Genomic DNA, 24,433 nt, shown 5'->3' with positions numbered 1-24,433 from the left:
TTGCTCTGTCACCCAGGCTGGAGTGCAGTGGTGCAATCTCGGCTCACTGCAACCTCCACCTCCCAAGTTCAAGCAATTCTCTGCCTCAGCCTCTGGAGTAGCTGGGATTACAGGCGCCCGCCACCATGCCTGGCTGATATTTTTGTACTTTTAGTAGAGACGGGGTTTCTCCATCTTGGCCAGGCTGGTCTTGAACTCCTGACCTAGTGATCCACCCGTCTCGGCCTCCCAAAGTGCTGGGATTACAGATGTGAGCCACTGCGCCCGGCCGGGATTTTTTAAGGTGTACAAATGAAGTGCCTATCACTCTTCAGAGTAACCCACTTTCAGAACCATGGTGCCTGACAATACGTTTTACTAAAATTGAGATGTGAATTTTTGTAAAGTTTCACTTGGATTAGCTAACATAAGGTTTTATGCATGAAAATACATAAAATGTACCTGAAAACATTTTTCTCCTACAATATTTTGACTTCTCAAGTCCATCAACAAGCAACAATATCCCACTCATGAGAGTAGTGCAGTCTGTCAAACACACGAAGAGGAAAAGCAGCACAGTCATGAAAGAAGGATGGATGGTCCACTACACCAGCAAGGACACGCTGGTAAGATCCACAGGGAACAATGTTCTCTTGCCTTGCTAGCTTTAATTAGAGGAGTTGCTAATGTCCTGTGAGGGCTGTGAGATGCCTTCATTACTCAGAGTAAACCTCAGCACAGGCATGACACAGGATTAGGTAAGGTGCATTACAGTCTCAGGGTGTCAGATGTAGTTGAGCAAGCAATGGAGTTAGGAAAAAATGTGGAAAGCAATTTCAGGCAAACAAATTCATTGACCTTGATTACCTGAGATGTCTACCTGCCATTTTATAGTACTTGTGGAAGCCACAGTATGTGCTTTCAGAACGTTCCACTGCAATTTAGAATTTTATAAGAAATACTGCATTCTAGGCAGAGAATAATACAGTGATAACTATCTTATACTTCCTAAGTCCTTAACTGAGTTTTCCCTGAAGAACCGACCCATTCAGGAACATTGGAAGCCTGTATCCTGAGTGTTCATGTCTCCAGATTTTCTTAATAGTTGATGAATGAAGTTGTGTGTGTACATAAGAGAGAACAACTTGATTCACGTTTCAAAGTTAAATTGACAATTGGCTGATTTATTTTACTGTATTGCTTTTCTCATCTCTTACCTAAAGGATCACTACAGATAAGCAGACACCTATAATCTAATTGATCTATCTATAATTTCGACCATCTCTGTTAGAGAGAGAAGACTTACCTGATATTATAGGGCTCAATTGAATACCGCCTAGTTCTTTTTAGACATGGTGTAATATATTTAATATATTTGACTGGCCTGAAATTGGTTGTGGAGAAGAAGAGCAGAATAGAGCTTTGGGGTCTTTTATAAGATAAAAATACACACACAACCTAAAATCCTGAAAAATATACCTACAGTGAAGAAGGACCTGATCACCAAATCATAGTGGTTAGATTTCTAGTGAGCTGGAGAGAAGGTAGAGTTGGTTGTTTGATGCATTCCCCTGACTTTAAGTTGATGTCATGGAGCCAAACTTACTGTCCAGCAAAATATTCTTTACTTCTACTCTAACATTCAGAATTTGCCCATTGCCAATGGAAGTGAGAATACCTGGTTCCATCAGCATGGCATTTCTTATGTCCTAAAATAATAATAATAAACATTGCATCTCCTAGTAAACCTTATTTTATTATAAACTATACATCTGCCTTTAGCCCTTCATGCAGTGAAATAAGCTTAAAAATGATGTTTTCTGTTTACTATGCACTTTCTAAATGCCAGGCTCTTATTGGGTGCTAATACTTCATCTTCTTTATTACTCACAACCCTGTAACATAAATCCAGATACTTATCAGACATGTGGCTAAATAGCCTCCAGAGCCTGAAATTGAGCATGAGTCTGCCTTTTCCAAAGCCCATGCACTTTCCACTCTCAAATCTTATGTCCCCATTGGGGAAATCTATTTGTTTTATCAATGGTGGATATTTTTGAAGTTTTTTAAAAAGGATCTTGGATCTAACTTGTGTTTCAGCGGAAACGGCACTATTGGAGATTGGATAGCAAATGTATTACCCTCTTTCAAAATGACACAGGAAGCAGGTACTACAAGGTAAGAGGGGGCTCTTTCTTTGGAGTTTCATACCTCTTACTGCTTTTTCTTGGGAATGTAGAGTGTAAGAAATAGGAAATACATCCAACAAACGTGACTATTTTTGTGCTTCCTCCAGGAGCTATTTTTTTTTTCTTTTCTACAGTCTACAAATTTCTTGGGATTCAGGTTGGGACCCCTTGATTCATCTGTGAATTTTACATTTCCCCAAGGAGTGCTTCTGGTACCATGGAATGATGGGAGAGGGAGGGAGGCAAAGATTAATGAATATTTTAGCAAAGATGTGTGATTTAACTAGAAAATTAATGGTCACAGCAGATAAGCTCAAAGTAAACTCCTGATATCCACTGCATCTAGCACACTGCCAGGAGGGAAGAAACATTGTATGATTTCTCCATGCTTGTCAGTATTCACAAAGAGCACTTTCCTCTAGAGAAAAAAATGGCAGCAATTTTTATTCTGTCCCTCTACATTAAGTAATACAGATATGGCATATTATATCACCCAGAAAAACACAACTCCAAAAAAAAAAATCTTCATAGAGAAAAGGGTATGCCGGGCGCAGTGGCTCACACCTGTAATCCCAGCATTTTGGGAGGCTGAGGCGGGCGGATCACAAGGTCGGGAGATCGAGACCATCCTGGCTAACACGGTGAAACCCCGTCTCTACTAAAAAATACAAAAAATTAGTCGGGCGTGGTGGTGGGCGCCTGTAGTCCCAGCTACTCCGGAGGCTGAAGCAGGAGAATGGCGTGAACCCGGGAGGCGGAGCTTGCAGTGGGTTGAGATCACGCCACTACACTCCAGCCTAGGCAACAGAGCCAGACTCTGTCTCAAAAAAAAAAAAAAAAAAAAAAAAAAAAGAGAGAAAAGGGTAGATACGTGGTCCTTCAAAATGAATGCAGACTGTGGAGTGGTTGATTTGATTCTCCATAGCCATTTTACACAGATGTCACAGAAAATGGAAACCTCACTAATTTTAAAATTAAAAGTTTGTTTTAGAACTTATTATTTTTAGTCCCTGCATACTTCCTGGAAGACACAGTAGTGATTAATTTTTTTTAATATGAATTGCCTTAAAAATGATGACTATTGGCCAGGCGCAGTGGCTCATGCCTGTAATCGCAGCACTTTGGGAGGCCGAGGCAGGTGGATCACTTGAGGTCAGGAGTTCTAGACCAGCCTGGCAAACATGATGAAACCTCATCTTTACAGAAATACACAAATTAGTCAGGCGTGATGGGATGCACCTGTAATCTCAGCTACCCAGGAGGCTGAGGCAAGAGAATCACCTGAATCCAGGAGGCGGAGTTTGCAGTGAGCCAGGATTGCACCACTGCACTCCAGCCTGAGCAACAGAATAAGACTCCATCTCAAAAATAAATATAAATGAATAAATAAATAAATAAATAAATAAATGGCTGGGCACAGTGGCTCACTCCTGTAATCCCAGGACATTGGGAGACCGAGGCGGGTAGCATGAGGTCAGGAGTTCAAGACCAGCCTAGCCAACATGTTGAAACCCTATCTCTACTAAAAATATAAAAATTAGCCAGGTGTAGTGGCAGGCGCCTGAAATTCCAGCTACTGGGGAGGCTGAGGCAGAAGAACTACTTGAACCCGGGAGGTGGAGGTTGCAAGGAGCTGAGATCACGCCACTGACTCCAGCTCAGGTGACAGAGCAAGATTCTGTCTCAGAAAAAAAAAAAAAGACCGTTTTAAAACCAGTGTCTAGTTGTCCTCACTTAAACTATTCATTTGGCTATGTTATTACATTAACATGTATTGAGTGCCTTAAAGAATAGGTTAAAATTTAAAAATAGCCATGTCTACCTAAATGCATTTCAAAAGTGTTGTGATTCTACCTCACTGTTATAAAAATTATCATTTATTTTCTAAGTCTTAGATTGTGGTGAAGATTCAAACTCATTATTCCTAACCATAGTTACTCTTGCCACATGAACATAGCATAAAAAGTCACATTTTCTAGAAAAAGGAAATAAGGTTTCCCATAGTAAAGCTATTTTTTTAAATTTGGCTTAGCAATATTCTGTGTTTTATAGTTTAAAAATATTTTATATAAATGGTGGTTATTTGTGATGTCATTTTTCACATGTTCTTGGCATGAACTTTCTTTGAAAGTTTACATACTTTTGGTAAACTACCTTTAGCACTTTTTTTCTTTCACAGGAAATTCCTTTATCTGAAATTTTATCTCTGGAACCAGCAAAAACTTCAGCTTTAATTCCTAATGGGGCCAATCCTCATTGTTTTGAAATCACTACGGCAAATGTAGTGTATTATGTGGGAGAAAATGTGCTCAATCCTTCCAGCCCACCACCAAATAACAGTGTCCTCACCAGTGGCGTGGGTGCAGATGTGGCCAGGATGTGGGAGATAGCCATCCAGCATGCCCTCATGCCCGTCATTCCTAAGGGCTCGTCCGTGGGTACAGGAACCAACTTGCACAGTGAGTCTGCCAGTTTTCTAATCAGCCCAAAGCTCATCATGTGCCTACCCATTGCTTAGTAAACATGTGCCCTGTCCTTCCTAAGAACAGAATGAACAAAGACTCCTTGGGGATGATTTAGTTTATTGGAGAATGTACGGTCTCTAAATAAAAGCTGCTGCACATACTAAGATGTTTAGTTTGTTAAATTATCCTATTTTATTGTAGGTATTTTATATTAAAATTTAACAAATTCAGATAAACACTATGTATTAGGCAATTACAGACCTCTAGAGCTATTGGTTGTAAAAGAAGAAGCAATCTGGCCAGGCTCAGTGGCTCACACCTCTAACCCCAGCACTTTGGGAGGCCAAGGTAGGTGGAGGACTTGAGCCCAGGAGTTCTAGTCCAGCCTGGGCAACATGAAGAAACCCTGTCTCTACAAAAAAATACAAAAATTAGCCAGACATGGTGGCATGCGCCTGCGGTCCCAGCTACTCTGGAGCCTGAGGCAGGAGAACTGCTTGAGCTCAGGAAGCACAGGTTACAGGGAGCCAAGATCAAGCCATTGCATTCCTGCCTGGGCAAAAAGGAGGAGAGGAAGGAGGGGGAGGGGGAGGAGGAGGAGAAATCTAGCCAGCTTCAGCTTGACATGGAATGTGAGAGAAGAAGAAGAAGATAGAAGGAGATGGAGAGGATGAGGAAGAAGAGGAAGAAGAAGAAAAGAAGAAGAGGAGGAGGAAGAAGAAGAAGAAGAAAGGAAAGAAAGGAAGGAAGGAAGGAACGAACGAACGAACGAAAGAAGAAAGAGGAGAAAGAAATCTAGTCAACTTTAGCTTGACATGGAGTGCAAGTCTTGTTATTTGCAAATCTGAATTAATAAGTTTCCCTAAAGACACCTCACCTAGTATTCTGTGCAGGATATGGTAATTTGATGTACAGAGTACATGGTAATTGGTAATTCTTGATCATTTTATCCCAGGAAGAAATCTCTGTTCATTAATTGAATGACATACATTTGCTAAAATGCAACCTAGATCCAGTATTGAGGATAAATTTTAAAGAAATTTTAGAGAAATATTTGAATAAAAAAGTCATTTATTTTTAAATTTCGTAATAGTTACTTATAATGAAACCTATGAATTAACCTCTGGTTTTTTACATTATAGTGTTATCTGTTGATGTGTCATAATTTTTTAGTTTATCTCTACAATCAAAATACATATTAATAGAATATATACGCCTATTTTGGTGCTAAGCACTTTACATGAGATCTCTATTTTAATGCCTAATCCAATTCCAACAGGTAGACTTTAACGATTGGCCTGTTTTACAACTAAGGAAATCAGTGTCTCTCGAGCGAGATTAAGTTGTCCAAGTTTGTACCAAAGCTGTGAAGTAGCAAAGCCAGTATTTGAATCCAAGTCCTTCTGGCACCAAACCCTAAATTCACAGAATGTTATTTTTCAAAACCAAGTATGGTGAATATGTAATTTTGAAAAGAAATAAATATTCTAATGACATTTTCTTAGAAAACCCTAATTGCTGTGATTTATTTAAAACCACTTTTGCAGGATGATTTGTAAGCATGTATTTACTTGTGTTGCTATCACATCTCTTACTGACTTTTTGTGTGCATATTGTTTTACATGCATTTCCAGGAGATATCTCTGTGAGTATTTCGGTATCAAATTGCCAGATTCAAGAAAATGTGGTAAGTATGTACCTACTAATATAAAACTTGGTAATGTGATTACTGGAAAATAAAAGCATCATAAAATAGGTTTTAAAATTCATTTTAATTTTTTAGTAAATTTTGAAAAGCAAAATAGAATTTGGATATTTTTCTGTGATATTTTAGAAACATTAAATGATATAGATTTGTTTAGTAATTTTTTTATAATCAATTCTGTAATATAGAGTCAAATATCTGTTTATCTCAGCTAGGCAATTATAATGTGATGCCTGATTTCTCACATATTTGCCCTTCTTGGTACTGGAATTTTAATGGTTGATATTACACAGTAAAATAAATACAACAGCAGAATAAGATAAATTTCTTGCTTTGCATAAGTAGCTTAAAAATGCCATTGTTCTCATTCCTTAGTTGCTACCTAGAAGTGCTGTATTATGACAAGGAGTTGCAAATGTTCTTATAGTCACTTATACACATCAAGGAGACTTTAAGAAAGTTGCATAAATCGAATCTTATGGGTTCTCATTTTAGCACCCTAGTCACCTGTGCCACGTAACTCCATCCTTGCAGCTTAGTTTTTGAAAAATGTAGATCAGCCATATTATGAAATATTTTACAGTCTGTCAAATGTTTGCTTTATTTGTTATATTTTATCCCTAAGGCAAGTAGCCAAAAAGTAATAAGGCCTTCTACCTCCTCCTGTGACCCAGACCCTTTTCTCTATTTTACCTGCTGTACCTATGGCCAAAAGAATGCAGTTTACAGCTTATAGTTTACAAAAATTTGTTTAAAAAATTAACTTCATGAAACTCTATTCATCCTTACTTTATCTTTGAAGCCTACATTAAAGTGACATAAAGTAAACAGCCAAATACGAATTAGAGAGGACTAGGTAAACTTTATAGTGAAGGTTAGATAAATTCTTGTGCTGTCAATCATGAGATAGATTCCTAAAAAAATTTCTTTTCTGCAGACTCCTATTGCCTTTGCTTAGCCAGGGACATTTTAGGAAATACAAGTTATTCTATAAGCCTCTTGGGAAATTCCTGATAGCTGTGGAGTTGTTCCACTCTCTTCAGCCACTGTTGTCTACTGAAAATTTTGGATCGGCCATTGAGTTATCAGAAAGCCTAAAGAACACTTCTCTTAACAGATGAAGTAGCTTGAAATCAGAATAATAGAATAGTATTAATATTACTTGTCTTGTCCCTAGACAGCCTTGAACTCATCCTGTGGATACTTTGAAGAATCACAGGATGGAGACAACTTGTAGTTATTTTCTAGGGGGAAGAACAAAGGAAAAAGATAAGGATTTGTAGGATATGGAGAGGGTAGGATTTGATATTAAAGGACTTCTTTTTTTATTATACTTTAACTTCTAGGGTACATGTGCAGAATGTGCAGAAGGACTTTAAAAAATAAAGTCAAGTATAAGGGTAGAAGATAGGTGGAAAATCTGATAGGATGTAATAGGAATATATAAAGGAAAAAAGTATTACCTTGTGATTTCGTCAGCATGAAATCACAGACAATAAAACATAGATTTAAAAGATGCTTTATTTAACAGTTATTATTTCAAAGAGAAAGCATTAGACTTTTGGAACTTGTTAGCTCCCGAAGTGATGAAATTGGACGAGTTTAGCTACTTCACAGATGAGAATTTCATATGGGTTGCCATCCTTCTGCAGCCTCTCCAGCTCACTCACAGTGATTCAGCCTCCTCTTCCGTCACTTTAGGTTCATCTGCATGTGGGTGACTAATAAGGGAGCAACCTTTTCATTCTAGTCATACGGGGAGAAGTGGTTGGAATCAGGATTCACACAGACATGTGATTGGGAACCGTGATTATTTAATGACATTTCCAAATAGCCATCTCAACAGGCAAATATCTTTTTTAATACTTATAGTAAATCACATTGTATGGTTTTTAGTCATCTTTCTTTCTAATGAAACATATGTGCTAGCACATTAGAAAACCTCTTCCTCTTAAGATCAGAATAGTTTTCATAACATTATGTTATTACATTAATTAAAGAGTGTGCTTTGAGGCCACACATGGTGGCTCACACCTGTAATCCTAGCATTTTGGGAGGCCAAGGCAGGCAGATCACGAGGTAAGGAGCTCCAAACTAGCCTGACCAACGTGGTGAAACCCTGTCTCTACTAAAAATACAAAAATTAGCTGGGCGTGGTGGTGCGTGCCTGTAATCCCAGCTACTCAGGAGGCTGAGGCAGGAGAATCTCTTGAACCGAGGAGGTGGAGGTTGCAGTGAGCTGAGATTGCACCACTGCACTCCAGCCTGAGCAACAGAGGGAGACTCCATCTCAAAAAAACAAAAAAAAACAAAAAAAGAATGTGCTTTGAATATTACAGTCATCTCAGATTTCTAGCATTTCTGATTTATTTTAAAAATATTTAATGTTTATAATATATTTAATAGAATTGTATTAATTTTTAGGACTCATGTTTTGTTCTGCTTCATGTTTTTTTTTTCATTGGACTTGTACCTCTAGGACATCAGCACAGTATATCAGATTTTTCCTGATGAAGTACTGGGTTCTGGACAGTTTGGAATTGTTTATGGAGGTAGGTTATCTCACTGAGCATTTTTATGAACTTAAAGTTTTCGCTAGTTATATTTTTAAAAGCATATTTCCAGGAAAAACATAAAAGGGAAGACCTATGTATATATATTTCTGTGTATCTTTCTGTGTTCTGTCTTTAAAAAAATTTTTTGAGATAGTTCCTACTTGGAAAATTGGTATATTTCTGTTTCGAAAGAGAAAGTTTCATACTCCCGAAAAACCTTTTTTCTTAATATAGACAAACTCTACACACAGTACTGAAGAAGTTTGGAATATCAGACAAAATATTGAGAAAACAAGGAAGTTATGATTTGTAAACAAATTAATTCCATTTTCTTTTGGCATACTTGATCAGAAGTCCATTCGTGTTAGTAGACAAAACAAAATTTAGCCTTCCAGTGTCTTTAACAATATATTTGTTTCCTGAAGGATTGAATTTTTTTTAATTTTTGAGGTGAAATATCAAGTCTTTACCTATTTTCTTATTGTCAAGCTCTTTGGTAAGTTTATTATTCTAACTTCTGCTATTTTAGATTCCAGCCAGTTAAAGAATATTTTTCAAGTCTTTAAAAAATATTTAATATTAATTCTTTATTTGCCCTGTAAAATGACCTCATAACTTTCAGTTCCTTAATATTATCAGTAAGAAATTATTTCTTGTGGTGAGGTTGAGTGTTCTGATATAATCACAATGTTCCATTCAATTTTATTTATCACCATATAATATTGTACTTTTTAATTTAAAAGGTAATTAAGTTCTACTCTATTTTACAATGTAATGTTGAGTCTTATAAAATGCTCCAGTGGTTTCTTTGATGAGAAACCTATCATGAGCCACTGACCATTGTACCATTTGTTAATGCATAACTGTATAATAGAGGGGACCGATTTGTTCAATTATTGCTCTACAGTATAATAGTTGCATGCCAAAAAAATTATGGTAGATAGATCATGGTTAATATACATAACTGCACATCATATAGGGGTGAGACAAGGGTGACAAATGAGAGTAGAGAGACCACCAGATGCCACAAAATTTGGGACGTCCAACACTGAAGACCAGGAATAGGAGGAGGCTGCCACATGGAAGACTGAAACTTTAAGATTAGACACAAATGGGGTAAAGTAGATGAGAAGAGTCTTCGAAGAGAGGTCAAGTACTACAGTGATGGAGGAGTAGAGACAAAAGAAGTTATGGCCTTGAAAAAAGTACTTGCAGGAAAATGGCTGAGTTGAAATAGAGACTGCAGTCAATCATAGAGTAAGAAATGATGTTAAGGAAGTAGAGAACATGAACACAAGCTGATTTGATGGTGAAGGAAAACAGTCTGGAAAGAGAAAGAATAGTGAGAGTGGGATATCGGGTGAGTGAACACTAGATTTACAAGTGTTGGAAGACTGGAATTTCAAGTTCGTTTGTATGTAACCAAAAAGTTTGAGTAATTAGATCCATTTTCCATTTCTGTTTTCTGATTCATTTTCATTTCTTATTTTCAGATTCAGTTAACACTGCTACCTACCACAATATAGTAGTGTAGAAGTTAAGAACTTGGGGGTGCCCCATAGAATTCCTGAAAAGTTTGTTGCAGTAGTTAAATGAGGTGTAATACACATAAAGGGCCTATTATGTGGTGATGATGATGATTATGATAACTAACATTTTTTGAGTGTGCATAGTTACCAGGGTATTTTGTATACTTTATATGCCTTCTTTCATCCAATCTTCTCCTCATTGTAGATGAGGAACCTAGAATTCAGAAAGAGTGAGGGATTTGCTCACAGCTAATAAGTGGCAGAACCAAGACTTTAATTCTTTCCCCTATAACATACATTATCTTATCAGGACTTTAAAGTTATACTTTCTAAAGGGGAGTTAATTTACTGGTAAAACAAATATTTTCTGTATTAAGTAGCTCAATATTCTGTTTCTAAGACATACATTTTTGTGTAAAAAATACCAGGCTGTTGATACATATAGGTTTTAATACCCCAATTCTTTTGTGTTCTAAATTATGGCTAATTTTAAAGCATATATTTGATTTAGAATAATGAAATCTTTATATATATGTGTAAGTCAGTGCTCTTTAGAAATGTTAATTTATTCAGTGAAATATGTTTATCATTTCTTTAAATGTCCTTGCAAATTTTAGTGTTCTTTAAGATAGATCCTATTTAATAACATACTAATGCTCCCCTTTTTCATTTTAAAGGAAAACATCGTAAAACAGGAAGAGATGTAGCTATTAAAATCATTGACAAATTACGATTTCCAACAAAACAAGAAAGCCAGCTTCGTAACGAGGTTGCAATCCTACAGGTACTTCTTTGGTTCTCATTCAGGGGAAGGGCATGAAAATCCCTCATCCTTTACTTCTGCAAAGCGAAGAAATTTCTCTAAAAACCTGTGGCGTAAATATTTGGGAACACTTTAAAATAATTGAAACGGCAGATCAAGTATCAGAACTTGCCTGAATAGTGTCTTTCCTGAGTCTAGGCAGCAGTTGTTCTTTTTTATGTATTTAATTCTAGGTTTCAGTATATAATTAATATTCATTAAATGGGTAATGTTTCAGCATTTACTCGTAGTGGACATGCTGAGACCATTTTATTTTATATTACAAATGACCTTGCTGTCATAAACACGTCTTCTTTGTGCTGTGATAATTATATGAATTGGGTGTGTAACTGTCAGCATATCAGTTACGGGAGTGAGATGTGTCTGAGAAGCAGATCATCTTGATGTTATTAATGCCCTCTTTGTCTCTCACTGTAAGCCTTTCATTTGACATCGAGCATGTCACTTAACTTCTCTCGTTAATAACAGTCCCTTTTTTCAAACCAGAATTTGATAATAAAATATATTATGCGATAAAGATTTTTGTCACCATTAAAATTTTTTTGCAGACCAAAGGGAAATAGAGCAGTTGTTTGCTAAATGTAGTCATCATGGCTATCTAGGATACTCAATTGAGATCATTGATAAGTTCCTGTTTTTATATAACTGACATAATTTTTTACTTCTCATGCAAGCATGTCATGATTTTTAATTCCCCGTTTTAATGGACAGTTTTTTTCACAAAACAGAACATTTCATTTCTTCATTTATAGTTTCACTTAACTGCCATTTGTTGAGTTTCATATAATAAAAAGCTGAAAAAGATATGATTTCTGCCCCAAAGGAGCTCATGTACACAGAGACAGCCACAAATATTGCCTGCTATACAGAGAAAAATAACATAGACCTTTCTGGGACTTGGAATTTCTAAAGATGATGTTTTTGTGGCTCTAGACAACTAATGTAGCACAGAGAACTCACAATGCTGTATGCTTACATGGGGAAGAAAAGAACCATGGATGTGAACATACTAATTAATGGATTCATGGCTTAGTGTCTGTTAATCAGTTACAAACAACTGGAACATTGAGGTGCAGATGACATCTGAAACTCTAGTAAATGACATCTTTCCTAACCTGGCCTTTGCACTTCCAGTGTCCACCTCACTGTGGTCTCCTGAAGGAAGATACTATTGCAGGGAAGGAATCCAGAGTCAGCATGTGTACAGGAGATATTTATTCTTCATTATACGATAGTAGAAGAGAGCTTCATGGTTAACACGGTTACATCTTTCTCTATTTTACTGCAATTGCAGAAAACTAACTAGATGTTGGGGTTCTAATTTTCTGTGTCTTGGCCTTTTAATTGGCTTTCCCCAAGTCTGTCAACACAGTATCAGCAACTGATTCCAGAGGTAGAAAAATAAAATACGGCCGGGCGCGGTGGCTCACACATGTAATCCTAGCACTTTGGGAGGCCGAGGCGGGCAGATCACCTGAGGTCAGGAGTTTGAGACCAGCCTGGCCAACATGGTGAAACCCCATCTCTACTAAAAATACAAAATTGGCCGGGTGTGGTGGCAGGTGCCTGTAGTCCCAGCTACTTGGGAGCCTGAGGTAGAAGAGTCACTTGAACCTGGGAGGTGGAGGTTGCAGTAAGCCAAGATTATGCCATTGTACTCCAGCCTGGGCAACAGAGCAAGACTCCTGGAAAAAAAAAAAAAATGGAAGGAAGGAAGGAAGGAGAAAAATACACCTGAAATATAAACTACCTCCCAATTCCTCTTCTAAAACAGAGGTCCCCAGTCCCCGGGCCGTGGACCTGTAACTATACGTGGCCTGTTAGGAACTGGGCCACACAGCAGGAGGTGTGTGGTGGGCAAGAAAGCATTACCGTCTGAGTTCCGCCTCCTGTCAGATCAACAGCAGCATTAGATTGTCATAGGAGTGCAAACCCTATTGTGAAGTGTGCAAGAAAGGGATATTCTGGTTGTGCACTCATTATGAGAATTAAATGCCCACCTTCCCCCACTCCTGCCGCCGTGCTCCCCTGGAAAAATTGTCTTCCACTAAGCCCATCCCTGTTGCCAAAAAGGTTGGGGACCACGGCTCTAAAATATTAGATGCAGACAACTCAGATGCAATAAATATACATTTGGAAAATCTTCATCATAATAAGGTTTTCTAAAGAGTTTAGTTAGGTTGAAAGTCCAGTTCTGCTCCTAGAGCACACGAAAAGGTCAAACATCTCTGATAGCCTGAAATGTCAAAAGTTTCCGTTACTTATACTTAACCTCACTGCCCCTAACCATTCTTTGCCTTATTCATCAAACTAGTATTTATTGAGTACATATGATGAGCCAAGCACTGTTCTAGGTCCAGGAGATACAGCACGGACAAAGGCACACAGGTCTTTGCTGTCATGGGTCTTTAAATTGTATCACTCAGCTATGCTTAGTTATGCTGAGTTGGATATTTGCAACAAATTTATGTATTGAATTTTCAATCTCATAACCTGTACAATGGGTCATGTCTAGGCTTGGTTTAATTATATACAGATACTAGGTTCAGTAGTTCATGCTTTATTATAAAACTGCCAATTATTTTAAAATATGTCCATCAAGAATAGGAAACTAATCATGTCTCCCAAATGAAAATAAACCAAGAAAGAAAGAAAGAGAAGAGAGAGAGACAGAGAGAGAAAGAGAGAGACAGAGAGAGAGAGAGAAAGAAACCCTTTTGAACTCCTTTTTACCATTGTCAGATACATTAGTCTCTCAGGAAAGATAGTAATTCAGTATCCCAAGACAGTGAAGTTCAAGCTCACCTGTTTTGAGTCCTTGCTCATATATCACTCTCTACAGATACATGAGCACTATTCTAACACCCTATTTAAAATTGCAGTCCAAACCCCCTTCTCCATACTTCTCCTACCCTGATGTTTTTTTGTTTTGTTTTGTTTTGTTTTGTTTTGAGACGGAGTCTTGCTCTGTCACCCAGGCTGGAGTGCAGTGGCCGGATCTCAGCTCACTGCAAGCTCCGCCTCCCGGGTTTACGTCGTTCTCCTGCCTCAGCCTCCAGAGTAGCTGGGACTACAGGCGCCCGCCACCTCGCCCGGCTAGTTTTTTTGTATTTTTTAGTAGAGACGGGGTTTCACCATGTTAGCCGGGATCCTCTCTCGATCTCCTGGCCTCGTGATCCGCCCATCTCGGCCTCCCAAAGTGCTGGGATTACAGGCTTGAGCCACCGCGCCCGGCCGATGTTTTGTTTTCTGTAGCAGTTATCACTTTCTAACCTGCTATAGAATTATATTTATTATATTTGTTGCAAGTTCCTCTCACCACTGTCAACCTTGACCCTACCACTAGAATACACACTTCGGGGGGGACAATTACCATTGATTTGTTTAATAATGTATCCCCACTGCCAGAAATTGTTCCTGGCATACATCAGCTGCTAAATAAATTTTTGTTGAATTAATTAATTAAAGTTGTACAGAAACACCATCTTATCATATAAAGTGACATTCATAGTATCCAACTAGGTAGCAAAAGGCTGGTTAGTTAGTTAGAAAGGATTATATGTGTTTGCTCTGCAGAAACCCTCACCGTGTCATTTTATATTATTATTAAAACTAGAGCTCACCATTTTGCACCTGAAGAGATAAAATATTAATGAGGATGGGAGTGGGGGTTGGCTTCCAACTCACTAACTCTCATATGTTAAAAAAAAAAAAAAAAAAGTACCATGATTGAAGTCAGTTGAATGGAGAGGAAGATTTTCTTTTACTAATCTTGAGAAATAAAATTCTAATCCTCTGCATATAAATAGGTAATATCCAGAAGCATTTGGTGTCTTCTACTTTGTGGTCCTCTAGCTTATGGAAGCTGGTGCCCTAGTAGGGCCTAAGAAGTTTTGCCCTCCCCCTTCCTCCTCCTTGTTCTCCAGAGGCGACCATGTGGGTTGAAATGCCAGTGGGGCAAAATCCTCCTCATTCAGCTCTGCTAGGTCCTCAGATCAAATTTTGATTTGTTTCTGTTCTTGTGAAAAAGCACCTGAGCTTGTAGAAGACTTCAAAGTTGTGTAAATAGGGAATGTGAGAAAAAGTAGAGCTCTCCATTTTTTTTTCCATTTCATTTTCTCTGTATAACTTAGATGAAGGCCTTCCAAGATCTGATTTAATCATTAGAAAACTAAACTCATTAGATATTTTTGAATAATTGAAATTAAGGCAACTCTAAGTGTTAATGGCATATCATTTATATCTCATACCATTTGGAATAGCTCTATTTTCATTATCTGTAAATACTTTGTTATTATTATGTTTCAATGGGTGTTAATTAATGTAGATATTGGCCAGGTGCACTGGCTCATGCCTGTAATCCCAGCACGCTGTGTGGCCGAGACAGCCAGATCACCTGAGGTCAGGAGTTTGAGACCAGCCTGACCAACATGGTGAAACCCCATCTCTACTAAAAATACAAAAATATGGCCAGGTGTGGTGGTGCACACCTGTAGTCCCAGCTACTCAGGAAGCTGAGGTAGGAGAATAACTTGAACCCTCCAGGAGGCAGAGGTTTCAGTGAGGCGAGATTGTACCACTACACCCCAGCCTGGATGACAGAGTGAGACTCATCTCAAAACAAAAAAATTACTGTAGACATTAAGCTTATTTCATAACATTTCCATCATCCCGTGTATATTGTTTTTGAATTTTCTGTTATTCATTTCAAGATAAAAATAAAAGGATGTTTTATGATTATTAAGGATATCACAGAAAAGTGACCTTCATAAGGACATGCAAATATATCTTAGAGCATTTAAAAGCTTTTTTTGTTTTTTGGGAGAAAGGGTCTTGCTCTGTCATCTCACTGGAATGCAGTGGCATGATCACAGCTCACTGCAGCCTTGACACAGGCTCAAGCAATCTTCCCACCTCGGCCTCTTGATTAACTGGAACTACAGGTGTGCCCCACTAGGCTTGGCTAATTTTTTTTTTTTTTTTTGGTAGAGACAGAGCCTCACAATGTTACCCAAGCTGGCCTTGAACTCCTGAACTTAAGCCATCCTCCCACCTCAGCCTCCCCAAATGCTAGGATTACAGGCATGAGACACCGCACCAGGCCAGTTAGAAGGTTAAAATCTGAAGCAAATAACACTAGTATGATATATTTTATGTATTTTATAATTTAAATCAACAGACTTATTCAGTCATAACTAATTTTTATTTTCTAATTTTAGAATATCACAGTGCATATGAAGGTTAAGAAAAATACATGTACATAAAATTCTAATGGATTCACTAATATTTTTCCCCTTTTCTTGTATTGTAACTTTCATTTATTGATACAAGGAACAATACTAGAGCTCCTATTGATAATACATGAAAGCATTTTGGAATTTTAAAAGTACTGAATATAGAATACAGAATGTAGAAAAAATGAATTTTATGGTTCATAAATTATTCTCCTGTATTTATCTCATAAAATTACCTCCACTTTCCTGGTTTATATTCTCTTCTCATCCAAGTCTGTCTTCATTTAAAAACAGAACAATGGCTTACACCTATAATCCCTCTCAAAGTGGGAGGATCAGTTGAGGCCAGAAGTTAGAGACCAGCCTAGAGGTAACTCACAACTCACAATAGGAAAGACACAGAATCAACCTAAATGGCAAAAAATGGTAGACTGGATAAAGAACATGTGGTACACATATACCATGGAATACTATACAGCCATAAAAAAGGAGATCACGTCTTTGTAGCAACATGGATAGAGCTGGAGGCTATTATCCTAGGCAAACTAACACTGGAACAGAAAACAAAACACTGCATGTTCTCACGTATAAGTGGGAACTAAACACTGAGTACATGTGGACACAAAGAAGGGAACAGTAGATACTAGGTCCTACTTGAGGGAGGAGTATGGGAAGAGGGTGAGGTTTGAAAAACTACCTATTGAGTACTAATGCTTATTACCTGGATAATGAAACCATCTGTATACCAAACCCCTACAACACTCAATTCACATATATAACAAACGCTATGAACCTAAAATAAAATATTTTTAAAAGGTGTGAAATATTCACATTAGCATTTTTGGTACTCAAATTCAAGGGAAGAAAACAGATCCCCCTCTAGAACCTCCAGAAAGCAAGACAGCCCTGCCAACCCTTTGATTTTAGTCCAGTAAGACCCATGTTTGTTTTCTAACCCCCAGACTGTAAGACAATAAATCTGTATTGTTCAATAAAAAATTAAGTCGGTGTGGTAGTATGCACCTGTAGTCCTAGCTACTTGGGTGGCTGAGGCAGGAGGATCACTTGAGCCTGGGAATTCAAGGCTGCCATGAGCTATGATCACACCACTGCACTCCAGCCTGTGCAACAGAGTGAGACCTTGTCTCCTGGAAAAAAGCCATAAACGATAACAACAAAGTGTGGTCTTGATTTGTCTAGGCTGCCTCTCATAGCTATGGTCAAATCTCTGCCACACTTCAAATTTGTACTCTGCTCTTCTTTCATTTCTTGTTTATAAATTCCCCTCTTGTCATTGATTTCTACACCTTTCTTAAAGAAAATACACGACAATGCATGGCTTCTTTTTTTTTTCTTTTTTTGCCATACCCTTGATTTCTAAGGCTCATTCCTTCCTTTTTAAATCTCTCTTCTCACTTCATCCCTGTACTTACCAGAACCAACTTTTCCTTCCTTGCTAACTCCTCTATCTTCCTAAACTTCTCCCTCCATTCATCTAAAGGATTTACGCACATTCGAAGCTCATTCCCAGAGCGAGGTCATCCATTTTGAGAGAGTCATCTGTCATCTCTTAGGCCATTCCTTAATACAGCTCTTGAGTCCAGTCTTCCACAGGCACTTCAGTCTCACTTTCCATCCTTAGGACATCTCCACTTTGCTGTGCTGCCCCCACCCGAACCCAATCAGCCTAAAGCCAAACATGTGACCCTAATGTTTTTCCCCACAAGATATTCTCTCCCTTTGTGTATTTTTCTATCATTCTTCCAATTTCTCAAGAAGGCAAGAACTCTTCCTTCAATTAATGAAAATATTAAGTCATTCGACAGTACCTGTGAAGCCTTTCATTCCTTTATACAAAGTGATTTGCTGGGCCTTCGGGCCATATAAACATTAATAAAACCCTTTAAAATGTTGATACTCTGGGCAGTCAGATACAAGTAGTTAGAAGTCAGAATCGCTGTGGAAGCACAGGGGAAGAAGTCATGGATTACCACAGATTCAGGGAGAGCTTTGAAGAGAAGCCTGGCATTGGCAAAACCTGGAAAGATTCATGCGGTTTTCATAGGCAGAGAAACGGTGGAAAGGGTCATTAGGGCCAAGCAACCACCTCAGCAACATAAACAGTTTTGAAAAGCTGAGCGGAAAACTTTGGATTATTTTATAAGAGTGATCTTCAAACATTTTTCTTCATGTGCTCTCAAAAAGAATTCTGAAAACTTTGTACCTCCTTGTGTATTTTTAAGTTGGCATCTAGAACTATTTTGTCAAAAATTGTTTTAATTTTCTAGTGGATGGAAAATATTGGTATTTCACAATAAAGCTGTCATATCACTCCTTTAAATGTACCCATTATAATATAAATATTATAGACGTTTGATACCCTTTATCAACTATTTTTTAAAATACGTGAACAGGCTTTTCTTTAACAACAGTACATTTTGCAACATTCCTTGTTTTCCTTGAACCTATTCCACTTTCTCCACAGAATTATATTTCAATTTAATGAGTTTTTATACTTTAAAGTCCTTTCTTGCCCTACTTTTCATAATTCTTTGCAATAAAATTTTGTGTATATCGGCTGGGTACGGTGGCTCCAGCCTGTAATCCAAGCACTTTGGGAGGCTGAGGCGGGCAGATTGCCTGAGCTCAGGAGCTCAAGACCAGCCTGGGCAACATGGCAAACCCTGTCTCTACTAAAAATACAAAAAAAAAAAAGTAACTGGGCATGTTGCCACATGCCTGTAGTCCCATCTACTCAGGAGGCTGAGGCAGGAGAACCTTGGAGGCGGAGATTGCAGTGAGTCAAGATCATGCCACTGCACTCCAGCCTGGGCGACAAAGAGAGACTGTGTCTCAAAAACAAAAGTACATGTGCGTATTTTTAAATTTCTTGACGGCAACATTTTAAATGTTTAAAATATTCTCCATGATTAATTTATTATCATAACTCTTGTCACTTATTACTTATATAACTATATAGATATTATTCAGCAAGATAAATATTCTATAAATCTTTATGCTTGTATAACATAAAAATTAAAATATCACTGGAAATGCATTATTTAATGAAATTGATTTAAATTTAGTTCATAAATTGGTGAGTGAACATTACTTGTTACTCAAATGAGACAGCGTTCAGAAATAATTTTATTCCTTTTTTTAAAATATAGGAGCTGAGTTGTGAAAAAAAGAAAAACCTCAGTGATTTATATTTATCTTCAGAAGTTCATTTTAATCCTCCCTCTGTTTATAAATCCATTAAATCCTTCTTTACTATTGTTGAAAGCCTGAATTAGAAACTAAGTTGCAAAAGAATTGATTTCCAATTCATTAGGGTCATTTACTTCATACCAACACAGTATTTCAAATTTTCCCATTATTGTTCTCCCCATGGAAGAAAGTATTTTTCTCCCCATGGCAAAGCACCCTAGTAATATTTGGAATATATGACATCCATGCCTTCCTTTTAGAAAACTGGAGAAAAATCATCATGAAAGCAAACTTCGGGATGGAAAATTTTCAGACCACAGGATATTCTTAGACAGATCTGTATTAGAAGAGTATGTGTGGACTGTTAGGATTCATTCATGCATGTGTTCATTCAAAGTATAATTATTGAATGGCCAGCGTGTTCCACATAGTAGGGATACAAACGTAAACAAAACAGATTTTCTTAAAACCATCTCTGTGCTCACATATCTCGTAAAAACTCCTTTTTCTCTCCCAGAGTATGCCTTCCTTAGTTTGGAGACTGCTTTAGTGGGACAAAGCCTGCAATGAGACGAGGAAGTGGGCTTAGTGTGAGTTCGTGGAGAACCTTTGATATGTTACCAAGTCAGTTGGATTTTATTATGCCTGGGCAATGATGAATTATTGAAAAGTTTTCAAAAAGAAATTGTTATGATCAGATCAGTGTTTTGGGTTTATGTATTACAGAGAAGAAAGTTTAAAGGCAAGAAAAAATTTTAAGTGGGATGGAGCTGAACATGCCTTAGCATAATGCTGGCCCCTGGTAGGCACTCAGGAAATATTTGTTGAATGAAATATGTAGCCACAGCTGAGGGAACCAGGGGATACAGATTTGCAGGGCATGGCAATAAAAGAATAGAGGATTTCTTACCATCATTCTTTTTTTTGTCTAAAAAACATAGTAACTTGTCTTCATGGAACAAGATTAAATATATATCTTCTGGATGATCAGGAGTAAGTAGAGAGGAGATAATTATGACAGAAAACCAGAGAATAATCTTGCTAAGTCTGCACGGGAAAATGAAAATTTTTGGAAACTAGAGACTTCTTTTTAAATCACAAAGAAATCAATTATTTCTCTAGAGGAAAATGTGCAAAATGTGGATGCTTTCTCTTTCAGTGTGTATTGAGATGTTGGTTTATATTTCTGTTGTTTCATCTAATTTGTACTATATTTCTTCAAATATTTCATTCCTTGCATTTTATTACATGAAGGATTTTTATGAAACTGTTTCTATAGGCAAGACATGTTTTGGAGATCTAAGGAAATCTTACAGTCTTTTGCATGTTCCAAAAATAAAGTGTATAGGTTATATATATATATATATACATATATATATATATACACATATATATATATATACACATATATATATGTCTAAAATAGAGAAAAACAACTATCTATTATAAGAAAAAGAAAATTAATTTAGAAAATTTTCCAGATAGATATTCTGTTAGAAGTTAAGTCATAGTGAAAAGTTAAGTGTCAAAAGGCTAGGTTTCAAGTAAAAATTTTCCGTTTTTTAGTAAATCTCTTTCAACCTTGGTTTCCTTGACTGTGCATTGGAAATCATGCTGACTTGGTCTATTTCCTTCATAGGAGTTTTTGGGGACTAAATTAAATCCTACATAAAACATTTCAAAAATCATTATTTCCCAGTATATCTTTCAAAGAACACTAGTCTTTTGAGCTCCTTCATAGAAGGGGCGAAAGCACATTTTTTCATCAAGAAAATTTGGAAAATGTTGTATATGTTGTGTATGGAAAATGTTCTAAGACTCGTGTCTTAGAAGTAAACATAGCCTTTTACTTATTAACAATTCTGAGAAATCCCATAATTGGAAACTTGTTTAACTTTAAGAATATGTTAGTTAAACTCATTTTGCCACAGAAGCTTATACAGATGTAAGGTATTACCATTTGACTTTTTGCACATACTATTCTGTCATCTAACCTTGTCCAGTAGACCCTACATGCTCACTTTAGTTACCATTATCTGGTATGTAATACATCTGAAGGATTATGTGTCTGCACACATTATTTAACACATCATGGAATGTTATGTTTTTTGGTGTGCTGACATCTAAATGTAGAAGCTATACTACAGTAATAGGATTTGTCAAAAATTACACTTAAAATCTAATGCCAAGCCTAGATTGGATTTTTGTGTTACTGTTTCCAGCCAGGTAGATTAACAGGAAATAAAAAGTTTTCCATAGGTGTCTTCATTTCCAGACATTTCATGCCAAGTAGAAGAAAAATCCAAATATTTGCTCCATTTTTCAATTTTTGTAAACAATTAAACAGCTTCATGTAGATTCCAGTGGTTTTTATTTTTTGGTAATAATTCACACTTTTAATATTCTGTGTCTCCTAAACACAAACCCAATAATGATATGAAGGGAAGGGGGTCATACTTGAAGAATGGAATGTTTATTAACACCAAATTTTTAGAAATGAATTAGTCATTAATTTTCTGCTTTTGTGGCCTTTTTTTTTTTTTTTTTTTTTTTTTTTTTTTGCTGATTTTCCAACATTACACTCTTTTGACCTTGGTTGGGAGTTAGAAGGTGGGAACTGGGATGCATGCATACAAGATCCTTGCTATGTGAATCTTTCTTGAGTTCTCACTCCCCCCACCCCAAAAATTACAGTATCGAATTCAAGCATCTACAGGCATTAATGCCAATGATTCCTCAGTGTATGAGTCCAGATGATGGGCTTAGAGCATCTAGATTTCACTGGGGTTTTATTGTTTCTTTTATTTAAAGTGATATTTTTAAAAGACTTTATTTTTTAGAGCAATTTTAATGTCACAGCAAAATTAAGAGGAAGATACAGTGATTTCCCATATACACCTTGCCCCCACACATGTATACCTTCCCCCCTATGAATCTCCCCCACCACAGTGGTACATTTGTTACAGTGGATGAACCCACCTTAACAAATCATAATTACCTAAAGTCCATAGTTTACATCATGGTTTACTCTTGATGTTGAACTTTCCATGGGTTTGGACAAATGTATAATTACATATATCCATCATATAGTATCGTACAGAGTATTTTCCTTGCCTTAAAAGTCGTCTGTGCTTCACATATTCAACCATCCTTTAGCCCAACCCCTGTCAGCCACTGATCTTTCTATTGTCAGCATAGTTTTCTCTTTTTGTCTTTCCAGAATGTCACATAGCTGAAATCACATAGTATGTGGCCTTTTCAGGTTGCTTTCTTTCACTTAGTAATATACATTTGAGTTTCCCCCATATTTTTTCATGGTTCGAGAGTTCAGTTCCTTTTAGCACTGAATAATATTCCCTGGATGTACCACAGTTTGTTCATTCACCTACTGAAAGACATCTTGGTTGCTTCCAGGTTTTGGCAATTATCTCTGCAGGTTTCTGTGTGAATGTAAGTTTTAAACTTCTTTGGGTAAATACCCAGAAGTATGATAGTATATTAAGTATATGTTTGGTTTTGTAGGAAACTACTAAATTGTCTCCCAAAGTTGCTGTACCATTTTATATTCCCACCAGCAATGAATTAAAGTTCTTGTTACTCCACATCCTTGCCAGCATTGGGCCTTGTTGGAGTTCCAGATTTTGGCAATTCTAATAGGTGTATAATAGTATCTTACTGGTATTTTATTTTGCATTTCCCTGATGACATCTGATACTGAGCAACTTTTCATGTACTTATTTTCCATCTGTATAGCTTCTTTGGTGAGGGGGGTCTGTTAAGGTTTTTGGCCCATTTTTTAATCTGGCTGTTTGTTTTCTTGTTGTGTTTTAGTAGTTCTTTGTATATTTTAGATAATAGTTCTATATCACAAAGACATTTGTGTCTTTTTCGAATATTTTCTCCCAGTCTGTGGCTTTTTTCTCATTTTCTTGATTGGTTTTGTTTTTAAAATTTTCCATTCATCTTTTCTGAAGGATGCCTGGTGATGGGTAGAAAATGTCAAATATTTTTATACTATTTCTATGTGGAAAAGTCAAAAAAGGCTAGAAAAAATGAAAGATGATGAAAGAGTATTTATAAGTGTTGCTTTCTGCATACTCCTCTCACCCCTCTACATTTAGCTACTTCTCCTTTTATAGGGAAAAGAGAGGACTCATTATATTTATCATGTGTCTGCAGCAATCCTGGATCTAAATCTAGATTGAATCATTTCTAGAATGTATGAAATGAAGAATGACTGTGAGGTGTGTGGATAGGTTTTTGAATATACATGGATGTTGGCCGGGCATAGTGGCTTATGCCTATAATTTCAGCACTTTGGGAGGCTGAGGCAGATGGATCACTTGAGGCCAGGAGTTGGAGACCAGCCTGGGTAACATAGTGAAACACTGTCTCTACTAAAAATACAAAAAAACAAAAAAACAAAAAAAAAAAACAAAAAACCTGGGTGTGGCGGTGCTCGCTTGTAGTCCCAGCTACTTGGGAGGCTAAAGTGGGAGAATTCCTTGAGTCTAGGAGGCGGAGGTTGCAGTGAGTGGAGATCACAACACTAAACTCTAGCCTGGCTGACAGAGCAAGACTCTGCCTCAAAAAATTTTAAAAAATATATATATGTGTATATATATGCACACACACACACAGATTAGTCCTCAAGTGATTTATTTTGCTGTGCAAACATTGAATTGGTCCTCACCTCTCCCCAGCACTTGGGGCCAATTTTACTTAACAGAATGCACAATACTAC

At 37.1% G+C, this 24,433-nt stretch overlaps 1 protein-coding gene across 6 annotated transcripts in view; it reads left to right on the top strand.

Moving 5' to 3' along the window:
* PRKD1 (protein kinase D1) overlaps positions 1-24,433 on the top strand; it is a 366,404-nt gene that overhangs the window by 309,204 nt on the left and 32,767 nt on the right. For all 6 annotated transcript variants that reach the window (XM_065548683.1, XM_005561009.4, XM_005561008.4 and 3 more), the window contains 6 exons: positions 482-605; positions 2,080-2,157; positions 4,348-4,627; positions 6,268-6,320; positions 8,818-8,890; positions 11,100-11,206. In XM_065548683.1, coding sequence (XP_065404755.1) covers positions 482-605; positions 2,080-2,157; positions 4,348-4,627; positions 6,268-6,320; positions 8,818-8,890; positions 11,100-11,206 — 715 coding nt within the window. The remainder of the gene's footprint in view (positions 1-481; positions 606-2,079; positions 2,158-4,347; positions 4,628-6,267; positions 6,321-8,817; positions 8,891-11,099; positions 11,207-24,433) is intronic.

The sequence above is a fragment of the Macaca fascicularis genome, chromosome 7 (assembly GCF_037993035.2).
Source record: "Macaca fascicularis isolate 582-1 chromosome 7, T2T-MFA8v1.1".
NCBI classification, from domain to species: domain Eukaryota; kingdom Metazoa; phylum Chordata; class Mammalia; order Primates; family Cercopithecidae; genus Macaca; species Macaca fascicularis.
The sequence above is the reverse complement of the archived record's forward strand: the minus strand, read 5'-3'. Positions and strand labels throughout refer to the sequence as shown.